This window comes from Labrus mixtus, chromosome 7, assembly GCF_963584025.1.
Source record: "Labrus mixtus chromosome 7, fLabMix1.1, whole genome shotgun sequence".
Classification (NCBI taxonomy): domain Eukaryota; kingdom Metazoa; phylum Chordata; class Actinopteri; order Labriformes; family Labridae; genus Labrus; species Labrus mixtus.
This window is the reverse complement of record NC_083618.1, coordinates 27,557,421-27,572,108: the sequence shown is the minus strand read 5'-3', so window position 1 is coordinate 27,572,108 and position 14,688 is coordinate 27,557,421. Positions and strand designations below refer to the sequence as shown.

Genomic DNA, 14,688 nt, shown 5'->3' with positions numbered 1-14,688 from the left:
CACTTCCTTTTATTACTATTGTTTTCAAGAGTGCAACATGCACAGAGTTCAAGCATTTCATACTACACAGAGTGGTTTGAAGGCAACCAATTTTAAATATGTTTTTTTCCTTTTCCTCTTAGGTTTGCTATTCAATAACTTGCACAAATTTGATTCGTTTTATTTCTTTTGCATGTCCATTTAAATCTCAAACTACTCCTGGGAAATTCATACAGCATACAGTATTGTATTTCCTGTAGTCTTTGTCTCAGACACTCTTAATTCTCAAGTTTTCTTAACGATCACATAATATGCAAAACACCCTTCACCATGATTTTCTTACACTATGCATCCCTAAACTGTCTACAAACCTCCCAGTTATGAGAAAAGTCCATCCTCTGTGTCTTTTCCCTGCTCCACTTTTCAGAAAATGTGTGCTCAAACAGGCCGTTTGGAGATTGTCCCTTCATGACATCACAAAGGGCAGTAGCCCCTCCCCCAGGTGGGTGACACTCCCACAGCTAGGTGTTTGTTCTGCCCTCTGAGTCTGCCTTATCACTGTAAACGATAGGACATGGAGCGAGCAAGCCCGAGCCAACCAAGCCCTTCCAGAGAGGGGGTGTGGTCAGACACAGCTCATTTACATATTTAAAGGTACAGACACAGAAACAGCCTGTTCTGAGCAGGGCTGAAATAGAGGGGTTTATAGGCATGATCAAATACAGGATCAGAGTGGATTTAGAAGAAGAAGATCATTAAAGTTGTTAAGTAAAAACACATTTCACAACAACTCCTAAAAGTGTACAATAACTTGTGAGATGTAAGAAATATCTTGTTAAATTGTGAATATTGCTGTGTCGGCCTCTTTATGAAACAAACTACTGTATCTGTTACATCCTGAATCAAGCACATTATTATTACACCAACTGTTATTCATTCATTCATGAGGGGAACTTACTGTTGTATTAATAGTCGCCTTGAGACACAGAGTATCGCTCCCGCCTCTGTGCCACGTCAAAATGTGTTTTTACTGAGAGAAAACTCTCTTTGTCTAACTTCTGTTGCCTTTGGCAGGTAACACATCTTGACTCACAGTTCCTCAAATGTGGGGCCCTCTTTTCCTATACTGTAGGCTGTACACACACACACACACACACACACACACACACACACACACACACACACACACACACATTTAACCATGAGGAGACCTATCAATAATCGCGTACTGTAGGCTCGCCTGCCTGTCACTCTGCCAGGATAGCAGGTTCAGTTCCAACGCGGTGATGAGAGACAGAGCTGAAGATGGATGTCTGTGGGTTTTCCAGGTTTAGTCACACTGACTGAATTCTGTTTTGACATGTCGAGTATGTTCGAACAAAACCAGAGCTTTGTTTAAAGTCAGCACCCTGAGAAGATTTCTGATGTTATGACATGTGGTGAGAATCATTGCATGCATTTATCACTTCGCTGTTTCTGAAGAGAGACACTTCTTATAGTTTTTACATTGAACAGAACAAACATGTAGAAGACCTTTAAACTTTGAATGCACTGCTGTATGTCAGGTCTACTGCACACTGTGTTTTGAGGCATCAAAAGCGAAACTATTTTTACATTTTCAAAGTAAAAATCGTATATAAAAAGTGTGCTTCCCATTTGTTTTAACACAAATACAATATTTTGACATTTTGAGGCATATTTTTCAGATGTTCACCTCACAGCTTTCACATCCAAGAGTAAAAAAATCTAATATAACAATTGTTGTGTTCCTACTGGTCTGCACTTCACACGCTCATCGAGCTTGATACTGTAGCTGCTGTCACAGTCTTTGAATAATATCTGTTACCAAAAACAATCACACTGGACGTCCCTGTGCTCAGATGAGCTGCTAGTCAACAGGTAAGGTAGCTAATTCTGCTTGGGGCCCCAGGCCAGTAGGGGGCCACCGAGGGCTGAATAAACGTTAAACCACTGCAGTGGCTCAAATTGGTCAAAGTTTACAATTACAAAAACCTTCCTAAAGGGGCCCCATCTGATAACACTCGCTCCTATTGCACTGCTAACCGAAGCCTGCATTATCACTATGTTCTTTTATTGAGGGTAATGTATTCTGTCTAACATTTTTAATATACAAAGGGGGGTGGCAGTAGCAACTTTTTCTTTCCATGTAGTGTTTATGAAGTAAACATTTTCACAGAGCTCATTTTGACCCTTGTGGCCTGAATACTAACATTTAAAAGATGTCTCTGCTCTTTTCTCTGTCTCAGTTATGTGTTCCAGTGAGCCATGTCAAGCACAACACCAGCACACTGGACCTGGCAGCCGCTGCTAATGAAATTACCACCGTGCATCTCCTATTTGAATTTGTTTCAGCGTCTGCCATGAAAGCAGGGCCAGTGGAAACTTCTTATTATGTAATAAAGCGGAACGATCATTTTCTGGGTTGTGATGAAATCTAAACACACAAAAAGCTGAGGCGCAGATGGCCTAGCGGGCGGCTGGGTCCCGCCCCATGTACGAAGGCCATTGTCCTAATGGGGCCATTCTCAAAGGGGACGGCCTGGGTTCAAGTCTGACCCTCGGCTCCATTCCAGCACGTCATTCCCCACTCTCTCCTGATATCCCACTCTACTGCCCTCTCAAATAAAGGTTATAAAAGGGAAAAAAGCTGGATTTTGTATTTATCATGACAGTCTTAACAGAATTCCCAATGTGCTTGTTATACTTAAAGATTAGTTTGCATTCACTTGTATACTTTCTGTTTTCTTTGATCATTCTAAGAATGGATATATTTCTGAATCTGTGTCTTGTCAACATTACCTCAGTTTTTTTTTTCCTGTGACGACCAGTCTGCCTGGTAATATTTATAGCTCCACCCAAAATGAGGTTGCAATGATCCCCCCTTCCCTCCTCCCTCCCTCCCTCCCTCTCTCTCTTCCACTCCCTCTCTCCCCCCTCTGTCTGACTTTCTTTACATTTCACCAGTCACTACAGGATCACTACACCGGACCTGTTGGAGCTGAATGGATTATTAAGGACACCTACATTTATGACCACGACCCAAAACTGTCGTTCACAACAGCGGGAACAGCACGGATGATGCGTGCAGCCCTTCCTCAGCTATTCAATGACAGAAGAGACGCGCCAAAGAAGAGATGGGAACTGTCGTTGGACTTCTACCTACCCGGCTGTGGGGGAAATGCTGTCGGTGCTCCATGTGGGCTGTACCTGTAGTGGTGGTCGTGGTCCAGCTTTGTGTTGCTTTTAACTTGGACACGGAGTCACGCGTGGTTTTCACCGGACCACAGGGAAGTTATTTCGGGTACTCGGTGGAGTTCTTCGGTAACGCATCCAGGTAAAAGTCTTTACGCATCATTAAGAAGTTGGCATGATCTACCTCAAGTTTGAAAGTCAACCAAAGACAGTTTAAAGTCATCTCTGCAGATGGAAAAGAATACTTGAAATAACAGGCTATTATCTTTATTAAAGGTTTAACTGACCTGTTTAGTTGAAGTGACCTTAATGAAGTTTTTTCTGTGGGTACTACAACTTCACATTTTCTCCCTTTTAATCTTTTTCATAATAATGAACCCCAATATTCCTGCTGTATTAAATTGTAGTCCTGTCATAAACTTAAACTCTGCAACTTCAATACTGCTCTGTGATGCAGACTCTTCTTTTAAAAAATGTTGTTTTCATGTGTACAATTAAAATGAGATCATTACCCTTTAATTAAATTAAACTGCTGGTAGGATGTTTTTGCACAGCTACTACAATTGCTTTCTTGTTTTCCAATTCCGCCATAGGTTTTTAAACTGTCTCATTACCTCTCTCTCTCACCCTCTCACACACAGACACACCAACACACACACACACACACACACACACACACACACACACACACACACACACACACACACACACATATATGCACCCTGGATACCAGCCCACGTATGATTGGAAACAGACATACAAGTCTGAGTGTGAGTGATTCAGGGAGGAGGGGGTTAACCTACAGCAGAGTAAGAACTTTTTCTAATCTCCTGAATATGGACTGGAGGGACAGTAAAGGCTTCCTGCTGGTTTGCTCTGTTGACAGATGAGAAACTGCAGTGTGAGATAAAGTCAAAGATCAAACATTATTCCTCATAAGTCTAGAGACACAGTGTGTACTTTCACCTGATTTGGCTCTCTGCTTAAACTCTGGAACACACACGATGAAAATCACAAAGTATCTCGGATAAGAACGAGGTGTGTGTGTCGTATATTAACCAAAGTCGATGGCTTCATGTTACTCAGTTAATTGGCTGCACATTGACAGTTTGTGCCTCTAATGTTTTACCATTCCTGTAGAGCTGCAGAGATGGGGATTTGATTTTTCTGAAGAATACAAAACCTGGTAATCATTGAAAGAGCCAAAGAGTCTTTAAGTTGTTGTAGTTGTAGTTTTCTTGAGGGACGTGTTTGTTGACTTCCACTTTTTTAATCCTAAGTAGGAAGCAAAAAAGCGAGGGCAGCCGCCAGTGGTTAATTGTGCAAACTCATTCAGCAAAGATAAAGACTTTACTGACTTTGATTTTAAATATTGTAGCTTTAAGGTTTGCCCGTCTCTTGCGGTGGAGTATAGTTTCCAAATGTGCCTGCATGTCTGCTCTATAATGTCTTACAAAGTCACTATTTCCACAATAAAATGATTCATTCTTCCTGTAAAAATGGTTTCTCAAAAGTTATACCCAACCTTGCTTAGTTTGGTATAATGATGTAGTTACAGAGGGTTGCCATGACAACCTAAATGTATAGCCCACATGAAATGTTGAGCAGTTTGAAAAGTAGTTTATGAATTCGTTTTTTTTGATTTTGACACTTGGGTTAGGATTTTTGTTCCATAGTATTTCTCTGACTGTCTTTCCAAGACTTTAATTTGACAGGTTGACCAGATACTACATTACACCTCATGTCCAGGTAGCTGATTGAAACAGAAACAAAAGATCACTTTAAGTGTGTTTCCTGATAGATACAGTCTACTCAGCCAGCTGTTCACAGCCGCTGTGGCTCACGAGCAGAGGATTCTGCAGGAAGTGTTTCATCACCGTGGACTCCCTTTAAAGACGAGGACATCACTCGAGTGCAAAATCAGCTGTTTTATCTGCCTCACGATAACCCGCTGAGCAGCCTGTAAGCAGCCAGACGATGTTCAGCACACGCAGCCGCCTGTGTAAACGTCTGCTCGGATTTTCACCATATAAATCCAGGCTACACCTTATCAGCTCTGTGTGTCTCGCTTTACATCCTCCAGGACTCGTGTAGTAAGAGCAGTGTTGTTTTAATGGATGTAGACATTTTCCTGTGAGGAAATTGGTTAAGATTCTGTCAGTTTGCTTAGCTAAGCTCCAGACAGTGAGGGGGCATGTTGTTGTGTAATTACAGAAACATTGACTTAGATCACTTTGTACAGATTAAGCCTCTTTTTGTCTGCAGTATCTTTGCTCACACCGACTAAGAACAACTTTACGTCGTTGAGCAAATACACATGCTTTAACAGTTCACACTTTCTGATGAACATCAGCATCTGATAAGAGTTCTTTGTTTCGTGGTGGGTAAACAATGCAGCAGGAAAAAGATTAATTCCCGAATGTCAGAGATGTTTTCTTTCCGCTGATCAGTTTGTTTCAGCTGGTTGTCATGGAGAATGACAGTTACTTGACTGTTGACTGTTGTTCCTGTTTCTCACCATCCCATCCCTGTTTTCACTTTCTTCACACACAAGGTCAGGTTAAGTTTGTATGAGTCTTGTTTAGTGTCAAGGTATCAAGTGTTTCGATTTGGTTTGGTTCACTCTGACCTTTTTTAAGATGATCCAAATTTTTAGTTAGTAGTGCAAACAGCACGTTGAACTATTTAATACAGAGGGAAATGCTTGGTTACTTTTTGGATGGATCCCTGTAGGCGGTACAGACATGCACGGCATGTGAGGTTAAATCTTAAAAAGTTATTTAAGTATCAAGTGCCATGGATGTTGACATTTTTTTTAGAGAGATTGCTTTGAAATGTGATACAGACGTTAATGGTTTTCAGAGAAAAAAAAGAGTTAATAGTTAAGATCCTTTACATTTTTCTCCCACCAGCAACCTGCAGTGTTGAAAAAGAAAGCCAATGTGGAAGTTCAGAAACCTGCAGTTCATTATGTGTCCACTAGAGGCTGGCTGCAGAAGTGCTGAAGTCACATACACACCCATTTAAAGAAGCCTGCTAACAGCAGAAATTAACATGGTTACAGACTGGTTCAAAAATAAAAAAAATAGTCTGCATAGCTCATGTCTTTATCGGCACACACTGTACAGGGTGTGGATTTTTAAAAATAACGCATTTGTTTTGTTTTTTGTAAAGGATACAAGCTTTTCACAATAAGGCGCGTGTATGACCTGACTGACGGCGTGTAGCTGTTTGTCAGGAAGCTTAAGACCTGCCTCGCCTCCAACACTTTGCCTGGTGTTAGGTTGACTGAAAGTTAGGTTGAGAGTGAGACATTTTCAATAATGGTGACCGCCATTGACGGTACCATTTAATACATTTAACATTTAACCATTTAATACATGTAAATTAGTCAATGTTAGCATGCTAAAATGCTAAACTAAATGGCTAAATGTCCTACCTGCTAAACATCAACATGCTAGCATCATTTGCTGTTTGTTTCCCTGAGCTTTACAGTGCATGGCTATATTATAAAGTTGTTTGACTGCACTTAATTACTTTCTCATTTTACATCACATTACATCACATTGGGTCTGTAGAATGGAAATGGGACATGGCCTTTAAAATGTTGTGACCAAACAATAGTTTTCTTCTTATTTTAATCACCTGTTTACCAACTGGCAAATGTCGAACTGGTGTACAATTTAACTGTGCAGCTAATCACAGTCTGTGCTTTGAGGAATTAACTTGTCATTTATCCATTTGTGAGCAGAAGGGTGTACATTCATCATATCAGACTTTCATTTGGACAACTGAACAAATGTAGCCTTTATGTTCAAGAACATTTGAGACTGACTCCTGCAGCCGTCTTTGTGTGGCTTTATTGTAGGCAAACCAGACAATAAGCAGCCTTGAACAGATTTCATCTTTTGCTGTTGTTGTTGTTCTTGCCCTACTCTTTGAGGTTCAGAAAATATGTCACGTTTGACGCAACAGGAAAGAGATCACGTAAATTCATTGTTGCGCCAAAATATTGCGGGCCACCCACATTTTTAGTTAATGAGCGTATTTACATGTTAGCCAAACAAAGCAGATATTTGGGTTGGGGATTTGGCTCATGTAACAGTCATATCCTGTTTATTGTAAGAACCCAGATACAGTCTTGGGAGACCTGGACGGGGTTAGTGGGGGACAGTTAGTTAGCAAGGATGACCACATCATTGTGTCAGTGTCATTTTTTGGCTTGTTAGACCCTAGACTTAGACAGTTCAGAAAAGTCAGTGCCCTTTCTTTACTTTAAAAACACATTGTGTTAATTCAGAGTACTGAGAGGTCAAAATATTCAGTGTTTTTGAGACCATTTGTTATAAGAGATAGAAACAAATGATGTTCCGACACATCATATTGTTCAGAAGAAAAGTTTGGTTTAGTGATGACGCATACATCAACACTTTAACTTGTTGAGACGTACTTTTAGGATAGGACTTGTTTCATCATAGTGTGGTTATGTAATTCAGACACTTACTGGAGCTCATAAATTCTATGTAAGAAAGACATTGCATCCAAAACTGGGCTTGCCTCGAAGCCATTTTTTTGTTTGCAGATGTTCATGTTGAATGTGAGTTAAAAGAAAGGAATCCTGATTTCATGTCTCAACAGGGAACACATACTAATCAGATTGGTAATAAGGCTATTGGTTAGTGGTGTGTTTTCATTAAGTGTGCTCACACACGCAGGTCCATCCGACAATCCAAACGTGCAGATAACACAGAGGGTGGAAGTAAATGTCCTGTTGAGTTTGCTGTGGACTGAATGGTTTATAAGAAAAGCTCATCCAGACATGTAAATATTCCTCCTGTGCCTTCCAGACATTTTGGTGGAATGGCGGGGAGGTAAGGGGGGATAGGAGTTACGGAGTCTGATCTCTGCTAATGTCATCAGTCACCAGTGTCCTAAGTTGTCCCATTTACTCCAGACAATAGGCCTTATTAACGGGGCTGTCTGGAACCCTTACAGTTCATTTGTAAGAAACACTCACCTGAAATGCCAAATGAAACACCAACACCAACACCAAATTAAATGCTTAGGCCACTTAGCTAGCTTGCCATGTGCAAAAACTTTGTTCAATATTGGGATAACGATATAAAATGCAATAAAAAAAACAAAATATGAAGAGTGCATATGAGCTATAACTCAGTTTCTATGTCTATCTTCTGTTCTTTACTTTTATACCTACCTGTGTTTGCAACATGTCCCCCCCTGAAAAACAGTTTTTTCCACCACAAAATTGGCACTACTGAATCGTAGGGTAGCTTGTAGCTGTGTTAGCTTCATCTGTCTGCGTCAAAATAGTGTGTAAGCATGGCCATTGTACCCAAGTGTCCATCGAATATGTGCAATGTACACATCCGAAGTGAGAAAGCGTTGATATTTCACCCAGAAGATAAAACACTACCAAACAGTGAGTTAATATCGGAGTGGATGTTGAACTTGCACTAGCTAGGTGGCCATCAGTTCATGTGAATGCTAATGTTGCTGCAGGTTGTTATGTTAAATGTATTTGACGTCAGATCAGAGGAATTGGTTTTGTTGGATTTTTTTCTTAACCAGAATGTAATATTTTGGTTTTTTTCTCGCCGCTGTTTAGCACCAGCATATTGATCGGTGCTCCAAAAGCCAACACAAGCCAACCAGACGTCACCGAAGGAGGAGCCGTGTACCTGTGTCCCTGGAGCCAAGCTAACTGCAGCATAATCAACTTTGACAAGCAAGGTAGGGTGTCTCGTTAAAATCCCAAATTGACGATCCGCCTCTTTGTACTCACACACAGATAAAAATGGGGAAAAAAAAATCTGTCTCAGTATTCAAAATCCAAGGGAGAACATTTAACCTGCATCATAACCTCAGCAGTAGTGAGTAACTCACATTATTCCAGGACATTAAAATGTCACTTTCCCCAACGGGACTGTTAAAACAGCTGGGACAGGACTTTTGTGGTAAATTCTCAGCAGTCTTTAACCAGCCATAAAAAAAAACTCATGAGAGGCTCTAGGTAGCATCCCAAGTTAAGCACCGCTGTGCTCGACTCTGAGGTCAGAAGTGCAGCTCCCTGCCATCTTATTGCTCCTTAACCAGTGGCTCTCTGTTTGTATTGAAACCAGCCTTTGATGTCTCTCCTGTGTTTTAATGGTGGCCGAGGCTTGCCTCCAACCCTCCCCTCGCTTAAGGTCTCCATTTTGGGACGTGTGTCGTGTTTGCAGTGTTTTCACAGGAGCTTTGATTTCCTGCTGGACTCTGGCCCAGTGTTGTGAGCGCTCTTTAATTAGGGCCGAGTCATTACGAGAAACGAGGACCCCAGAGGATCGGGCTGCCCCTACTTCTGCCAGAGTCTCTTATCTGAGATGCAGGAAGCGATAAGGAGCCGCTGTTTCAGGATCACAGGGGCGAACTTATCGTGCAGCCTCACATGCTGATATCAAATGTTGGTTTACACCGACTTAGAGCTGTGACTATGCAAACTCTGCGCACATAAATACACATTTACAAACTGTTTACAAACTGTCCCGCAGTCAGACTATGAAATGTGATGCATGAATCATAGAAAAAGAACCACACTTTTGTACACTAACACACACACATACACAAACACACATCTACACACACATGCTAATGCTTTTACACTCAGTCGTCTTGCAATTCCCATTACAGGCCTCAGGATTCATGGTGTGTTTGAGGACACAGCCCAGACTCCATTAACCCAACAGGCAGCCAGGAGAGTTTAATGTCACCACTCTGCTGCAGACAGCCGGCACATATATCAGGAAATATACCACAGTAAAGCTCACAAAGTTACAGGCACATTAAAGTGCCCACTTCGTCTTTTTTTTGTGTGTGTGTGTGTGTGTGTGTGTGCTTAAAATGGAACCTTGCAGGAGTTGTTTTGCTTTCGACAAGTTGTTGAAAAAAGGTCTCACGAGTTTACATTTTAGGGACGCTGAATGGCACATATTTGAAAGTGTGACAAAAATGTTGCTTCCAAATGAAATAAGGATATCACAGCAAATCGTATTTCCGTTCCCTTTAGTGCCTGGATAAGGATGTGTTCCAGGTCAAAGTTTTCCATAAATGCAAACTCGCACATGGGCAAAGTATCAGATCGTGAGGCAAACGTGTGTTGGGAGTAATCCCAGGACAAGTCTGCAGAGTTCCCCCGAGATCAAAAGCGATACTATCACGAGATGGCGTCAGGCCTCTATGTAGGCGAGGTGGAGGTGAAGCCGTTTTCTTTTTTGCTGGTTTACAAGCACACGAGCGTGCCCTCGCCTGGCAGCCCTGCAGCGTTGTTCCCCCGCTTGGAAGGCTTTCACAGAGCTGGCCAATCAGAAGAAAGTGGGCACATAGGGAGGGGAGGATTAAAGAGACAGCAGCTTTAGAGAAATGTTACAAGCAGAGATTTTAGGTGTCAGAACAAGATAAATAAATCATTTTTTTTTAGCTGCAAGGCGACTCTACAGGTTTCACAGACTGACAACATGAAAGGTGAACTTGAGGATATTGTGTGACACTTACGTTTTTTGGATTAATACTTCAAGCAATTGAAGTTGAATTATGACGCATCCTTTCCCAAATTACTATAACAGCTTGTTATATTGAGGTTAAATCATGGACGTGTAATGTTGCTGAGGTGGCAAAACTGAAATGTTTGGCAGTTAACCACACACACACACACATTCACACAAACACACCTTAAGCATTCTTCAAGCCCCCTCATCACTGTTACATGCTTTTATTTGGTACTGGCAGGGCCTCTGGTAAAATAGATCTCGAGGTACAATGAGCTACAGCCGTATGGGTTACAGTCACAACATGCTCCAAGTCCCTTTGAGCTGTTTGATGTCTGCCATGGCATGGAGGATGGATTAGGACCGCAGACCCCGGGGAGCAAGGCCGTAAAATATCCATGTAAAACGTCAAGAACATGTGCAGAGGGCTCTCGAATGAAGCCATTCAACACAAATATCAAACACACGGGGCAACATTAATCATGATTCTTCAAATGAGGTTGTTTCAGAGGAACTCAACTTTGAGTTATTCCAGCATTGATGAGCGGGGAAAAAAAAAAACATTCATGAAAAACCTGTTTAATATGTTTTATCTTCTCGTTGTTCTTCCAGGTGATCGATATTTCTATATAAATAATGTGAACACTCAGGTCGAGTTCAAGTCTCATCAGTGGTTTGGAGCTACCGTGCGTTCCCATGGCAACAGCGTCCTGGTACGTAAATGGCTCAGCGGTTGCTCGGGTCTGTAAACCTACATGATGCTTTTTGCCTACATGTGATGCAAATTTTTTTTAGAAATCTGCTGTCGACAGATACGTAATGGTGCACATTATCATCAGAAACAACAACATCCTGGCACTTTTGTTATTGCTGTATTGTTGTGTACGCTGGAGTTTTTTCATTATGAGATTTTGGGACTGATTGGGTTTCTTTGGGGACCAGGTTTTTAAGACAAGATGGATTCTGATTAAAGTAGTTCTAGCTTTTGGCTATTAAATATAAAAGCATTTGTTTTAATTGGTAAAATTAACTTTTCATCCCAACAATAATCAATGAATCACATTTTCTGATCAAAAAAGGGGGAAATGTGGTGTCTGTTATAATAATAATAATAATGATAATAATAACTTAATAACTATTTATATAGCACCTTTTAAAAACACAGGTTTACAAAGTGCTTTGACAAACAGCAAAAACAAGAACAAACTAAACCAAACACAGAAGAACATAAACAACAGCAAGAACATAACAAATGCAAAATACTAAAAATAATTAAATACAATTCAACAGAAAAGAACCCAAAGTGCACGATACCCAATAGACATATATAACCCGACCATCGCAAGAACCATGATAAGAACCCAGGCAACACAAGAACCCAACAACACGAGCTGAGACCAAGAGGAGCAAAGATTTAAAAAGATGTAAGAAACTAAAAGACATAAAAGCAAATAAAAAGATAACAGCAATAAGAAGGTAAGAGCAGTAAAAGAAATAGAAACAAGTGGTTAAAGGATCAAAAAAACCAAAATGGTAGCAGGTCACAAGTCTGTGGATGGTTAACCTACTTGCTTAGTTATGCGATGCGCTCATTTTCCAACAAGCTAACAGCTAGTTGCAAGAGAATGGTGTTTTGCATACTGCTAGCTACAACAATGATGCACTTAGCCTCCCAGTTGTCCAACTCATGGACTTACCAGCGCAGTACATGAAGCAGTGCTCGCTCAGGTAAAGTGGACTGCCTTTGGGATTTTTCAGGTCAAATACTTAATCCTTAATCCATCCCTTTTGTTAACCAAAGTTGTCTACCAGAGCTTAAGCTATGATTAAACAATCATTGCTTGGGGAGTTTGGTCATTGAAATAGTTCTGTGGTCAATATTATGACACTAAGCTGTCTCTGTTTTCCCAGGCTTGTGCGCCCAGTTATTACTGGAGGACCGAACATGACACACCCTTTGCTGACGTCACAGGAACCTGCTACCTCTCTGTGGACAGCCTCCAAACGTTTGTGGAGTACGCACCCTGCCGAACAGGTGAGTTACAGGCAAACCTTCAAGGGGCACGGGGGGGCTAAAGGGGGTTAGGGGGCTTTATTGTTGTACTTTTTGTGTTGTGTTTTTCACCGGGTAGAAGAAAGTTGCCTTTTAGATTTGCCAGGTAAAGCCAAAGCTTCGCATTTGAATAAATAAATTGGTACGAGGAGTGGGTAACGTAATGTTATTGAAGTTAACAGCAAAGTAAAAAATAGCCGTTGCAGTTAAGCACATCTGCCTCCCCTGATGCTTTTGTTTTGGATTCAGTTGTTTTCAGAGTTTCCAAGCTGGAATTTGGTTTCTGGTTGATGAACAAATAAAATGTGAAAGAACAGAGCGTTCTTTTTTTTCTGTCTTTCTAGTTTTAATCGAAAAAACATTCATTCATTGTTATTCCCCCATGTGTGGCGTTGTTCTTCGCAGAACGACATGGACCTGCTGGACAGGGCTATTGTCAGGGGGGATTTAGTGCAGACTTCACAAAGGTAAGAGAAATATTTCTTTGGGTTTCTTTTTTTACATAAATCACGTCGTCTCTGTCTCTGTGTTTTGGCTGATGTAAGCAGTGGGGGGATTTTCGCTGTGTGCATCAGATTTGCAGAGTTTGTTTGAAAGTCATGATGACACACAGACGCCTCAGCTCTGGCTACTGTGTTACAGGATGGGAGAGTTGTGCTTGGAGGACCAGGCAGTTTTTACTGGCAAGGTGAGCTCACAGGAATGTGGAACCTCGTGGACTCTTTGAGAGAGATTTTATTTCCTTTGAAAGACTCAGAAAATCAATTCATCATCAATAAGAGTGAACAAACTAAAGTGGAACTACTCAGGAGGGAGATTTAAAGAGTTGCATTTGTCATTTTAACCTCTGATCTTTAACCCTTTTTTAAAAAAAAAAATCAATTTGTCCTGCAGGCCAGCTGATCTCAGCCAACACAGAGGAGATTGTAAAAGCCTACTACCCGTCTTACTTTCTGCTGTCTGTCACCGGGCAGATTCACACTCGACAGGTGCAGGGGAACTATGATGACAGTTACCTGGGTGAGGATGTAAACTAAGCCAGAATGTGTACTTCGGACTTGAATCTACACAGTGGGTTTGCCCTATAGCCAACAACAACTGTGATTGGTCGGCTATGAATCGCACCAAAACTTCATAAAACACTAGCCAGACAAATCTCACCACAGTGAGACAGAAACCACCCAACCAACGAGCAGACGCTGCAATACAAGTATAATTCTAGCGTTGTCATGGTTACTTACGTAAGCTGCAGTGGGCAGTGCAGTAGGCAGTTCTTGCTGCTTTGTATTATTAAACCTGACAGCAGCAGGACTGATTCATTTTAGTTGGTTGGTCAAATCAACAGCAGTTTGTATAGTCATGGTCCCCAGAGGAAAATATCCTCGGAGTAAACCCACCATGCAGGTCCAGCAGGTTTTGAGCAGGACTTTGATAAGTCCAAGGGGAGATGATTAGAACATGTATTGTGAGCGCTTTACCGTACCCCATGATCAAAATTTCTCTAAATGTTAAAAATATATAAATAACTAGGACGACTTTTTCCTAAAATTGTCTCAACAAAGTCAGAGTTTCTGGATTAATGTACTAGTGCTCTCCATTGACCTTTGTCCATTTTATACACAGGAAACTGAAGACTTATACTGTACTAGTTATAGGCCTGTAGCAGATTCACCAGGGTAACAATCTCAGCATTATGATGACTCACAACATGACGTCCGTCATACTCATATGCCCTTTAACAGAATACGCACAAAGTTCTTCCAAGTGAATATAAACTTTTTTTTTTACAAGTATTTAACAAACGTTTCTGTCGTGCTTTTTTTCTCAGGACAAACTCCTACCTAAGTAAAAATAATTTAAACTCTCTAGGTGTTCATCCTGTGGGACCACATTCCCTTTTAG

At 41.1% G+C, this 14,688-nt stretch overlaps 1 protein-coding gene across 1 annotated transcript in view; it reads left to right on the top strand.

Moving 5' to 3' along the window:
* The first annotated feature begins 2,704 nt into the window (after nt 1-2,704).
* Nucleotides 2,705-14,688, top strand: part of LOC132977078 (integrin alpha-5-like) — a 44,323-nt gene continuing 32,339 nt past the window's right edge. The window contains exons 1-7 of the mRNA XM_061041461.1: nt 2,705-3,334; nt 8,819-8,943; nt 11,346-11,446; nt 12,645-12,768; nt 13,192-13,253; nt 13,429-13,474; nt 13,681-13,806. Coding sequence (XP_060897444.1) covers nt 3,135-3,334; nt 8,819-8,943; nt 11,346-11,446; nt 12,645-12,768; nt 13,192-13,253; nt 13,429-13,474; nt 13,681-13,806 — 784 coding nt within the window. The 5' untranslated portion in view covers nt 2,705-3,134. The remainder of the gene's footprint in view (nt 3,335-8,818; nt 8,944-11,345; nt 11,447-12,644; nt 12,769-13,191; nt 13,254-13,428; nt 13,475-13,680; nt 13,807-14,688) is intronic.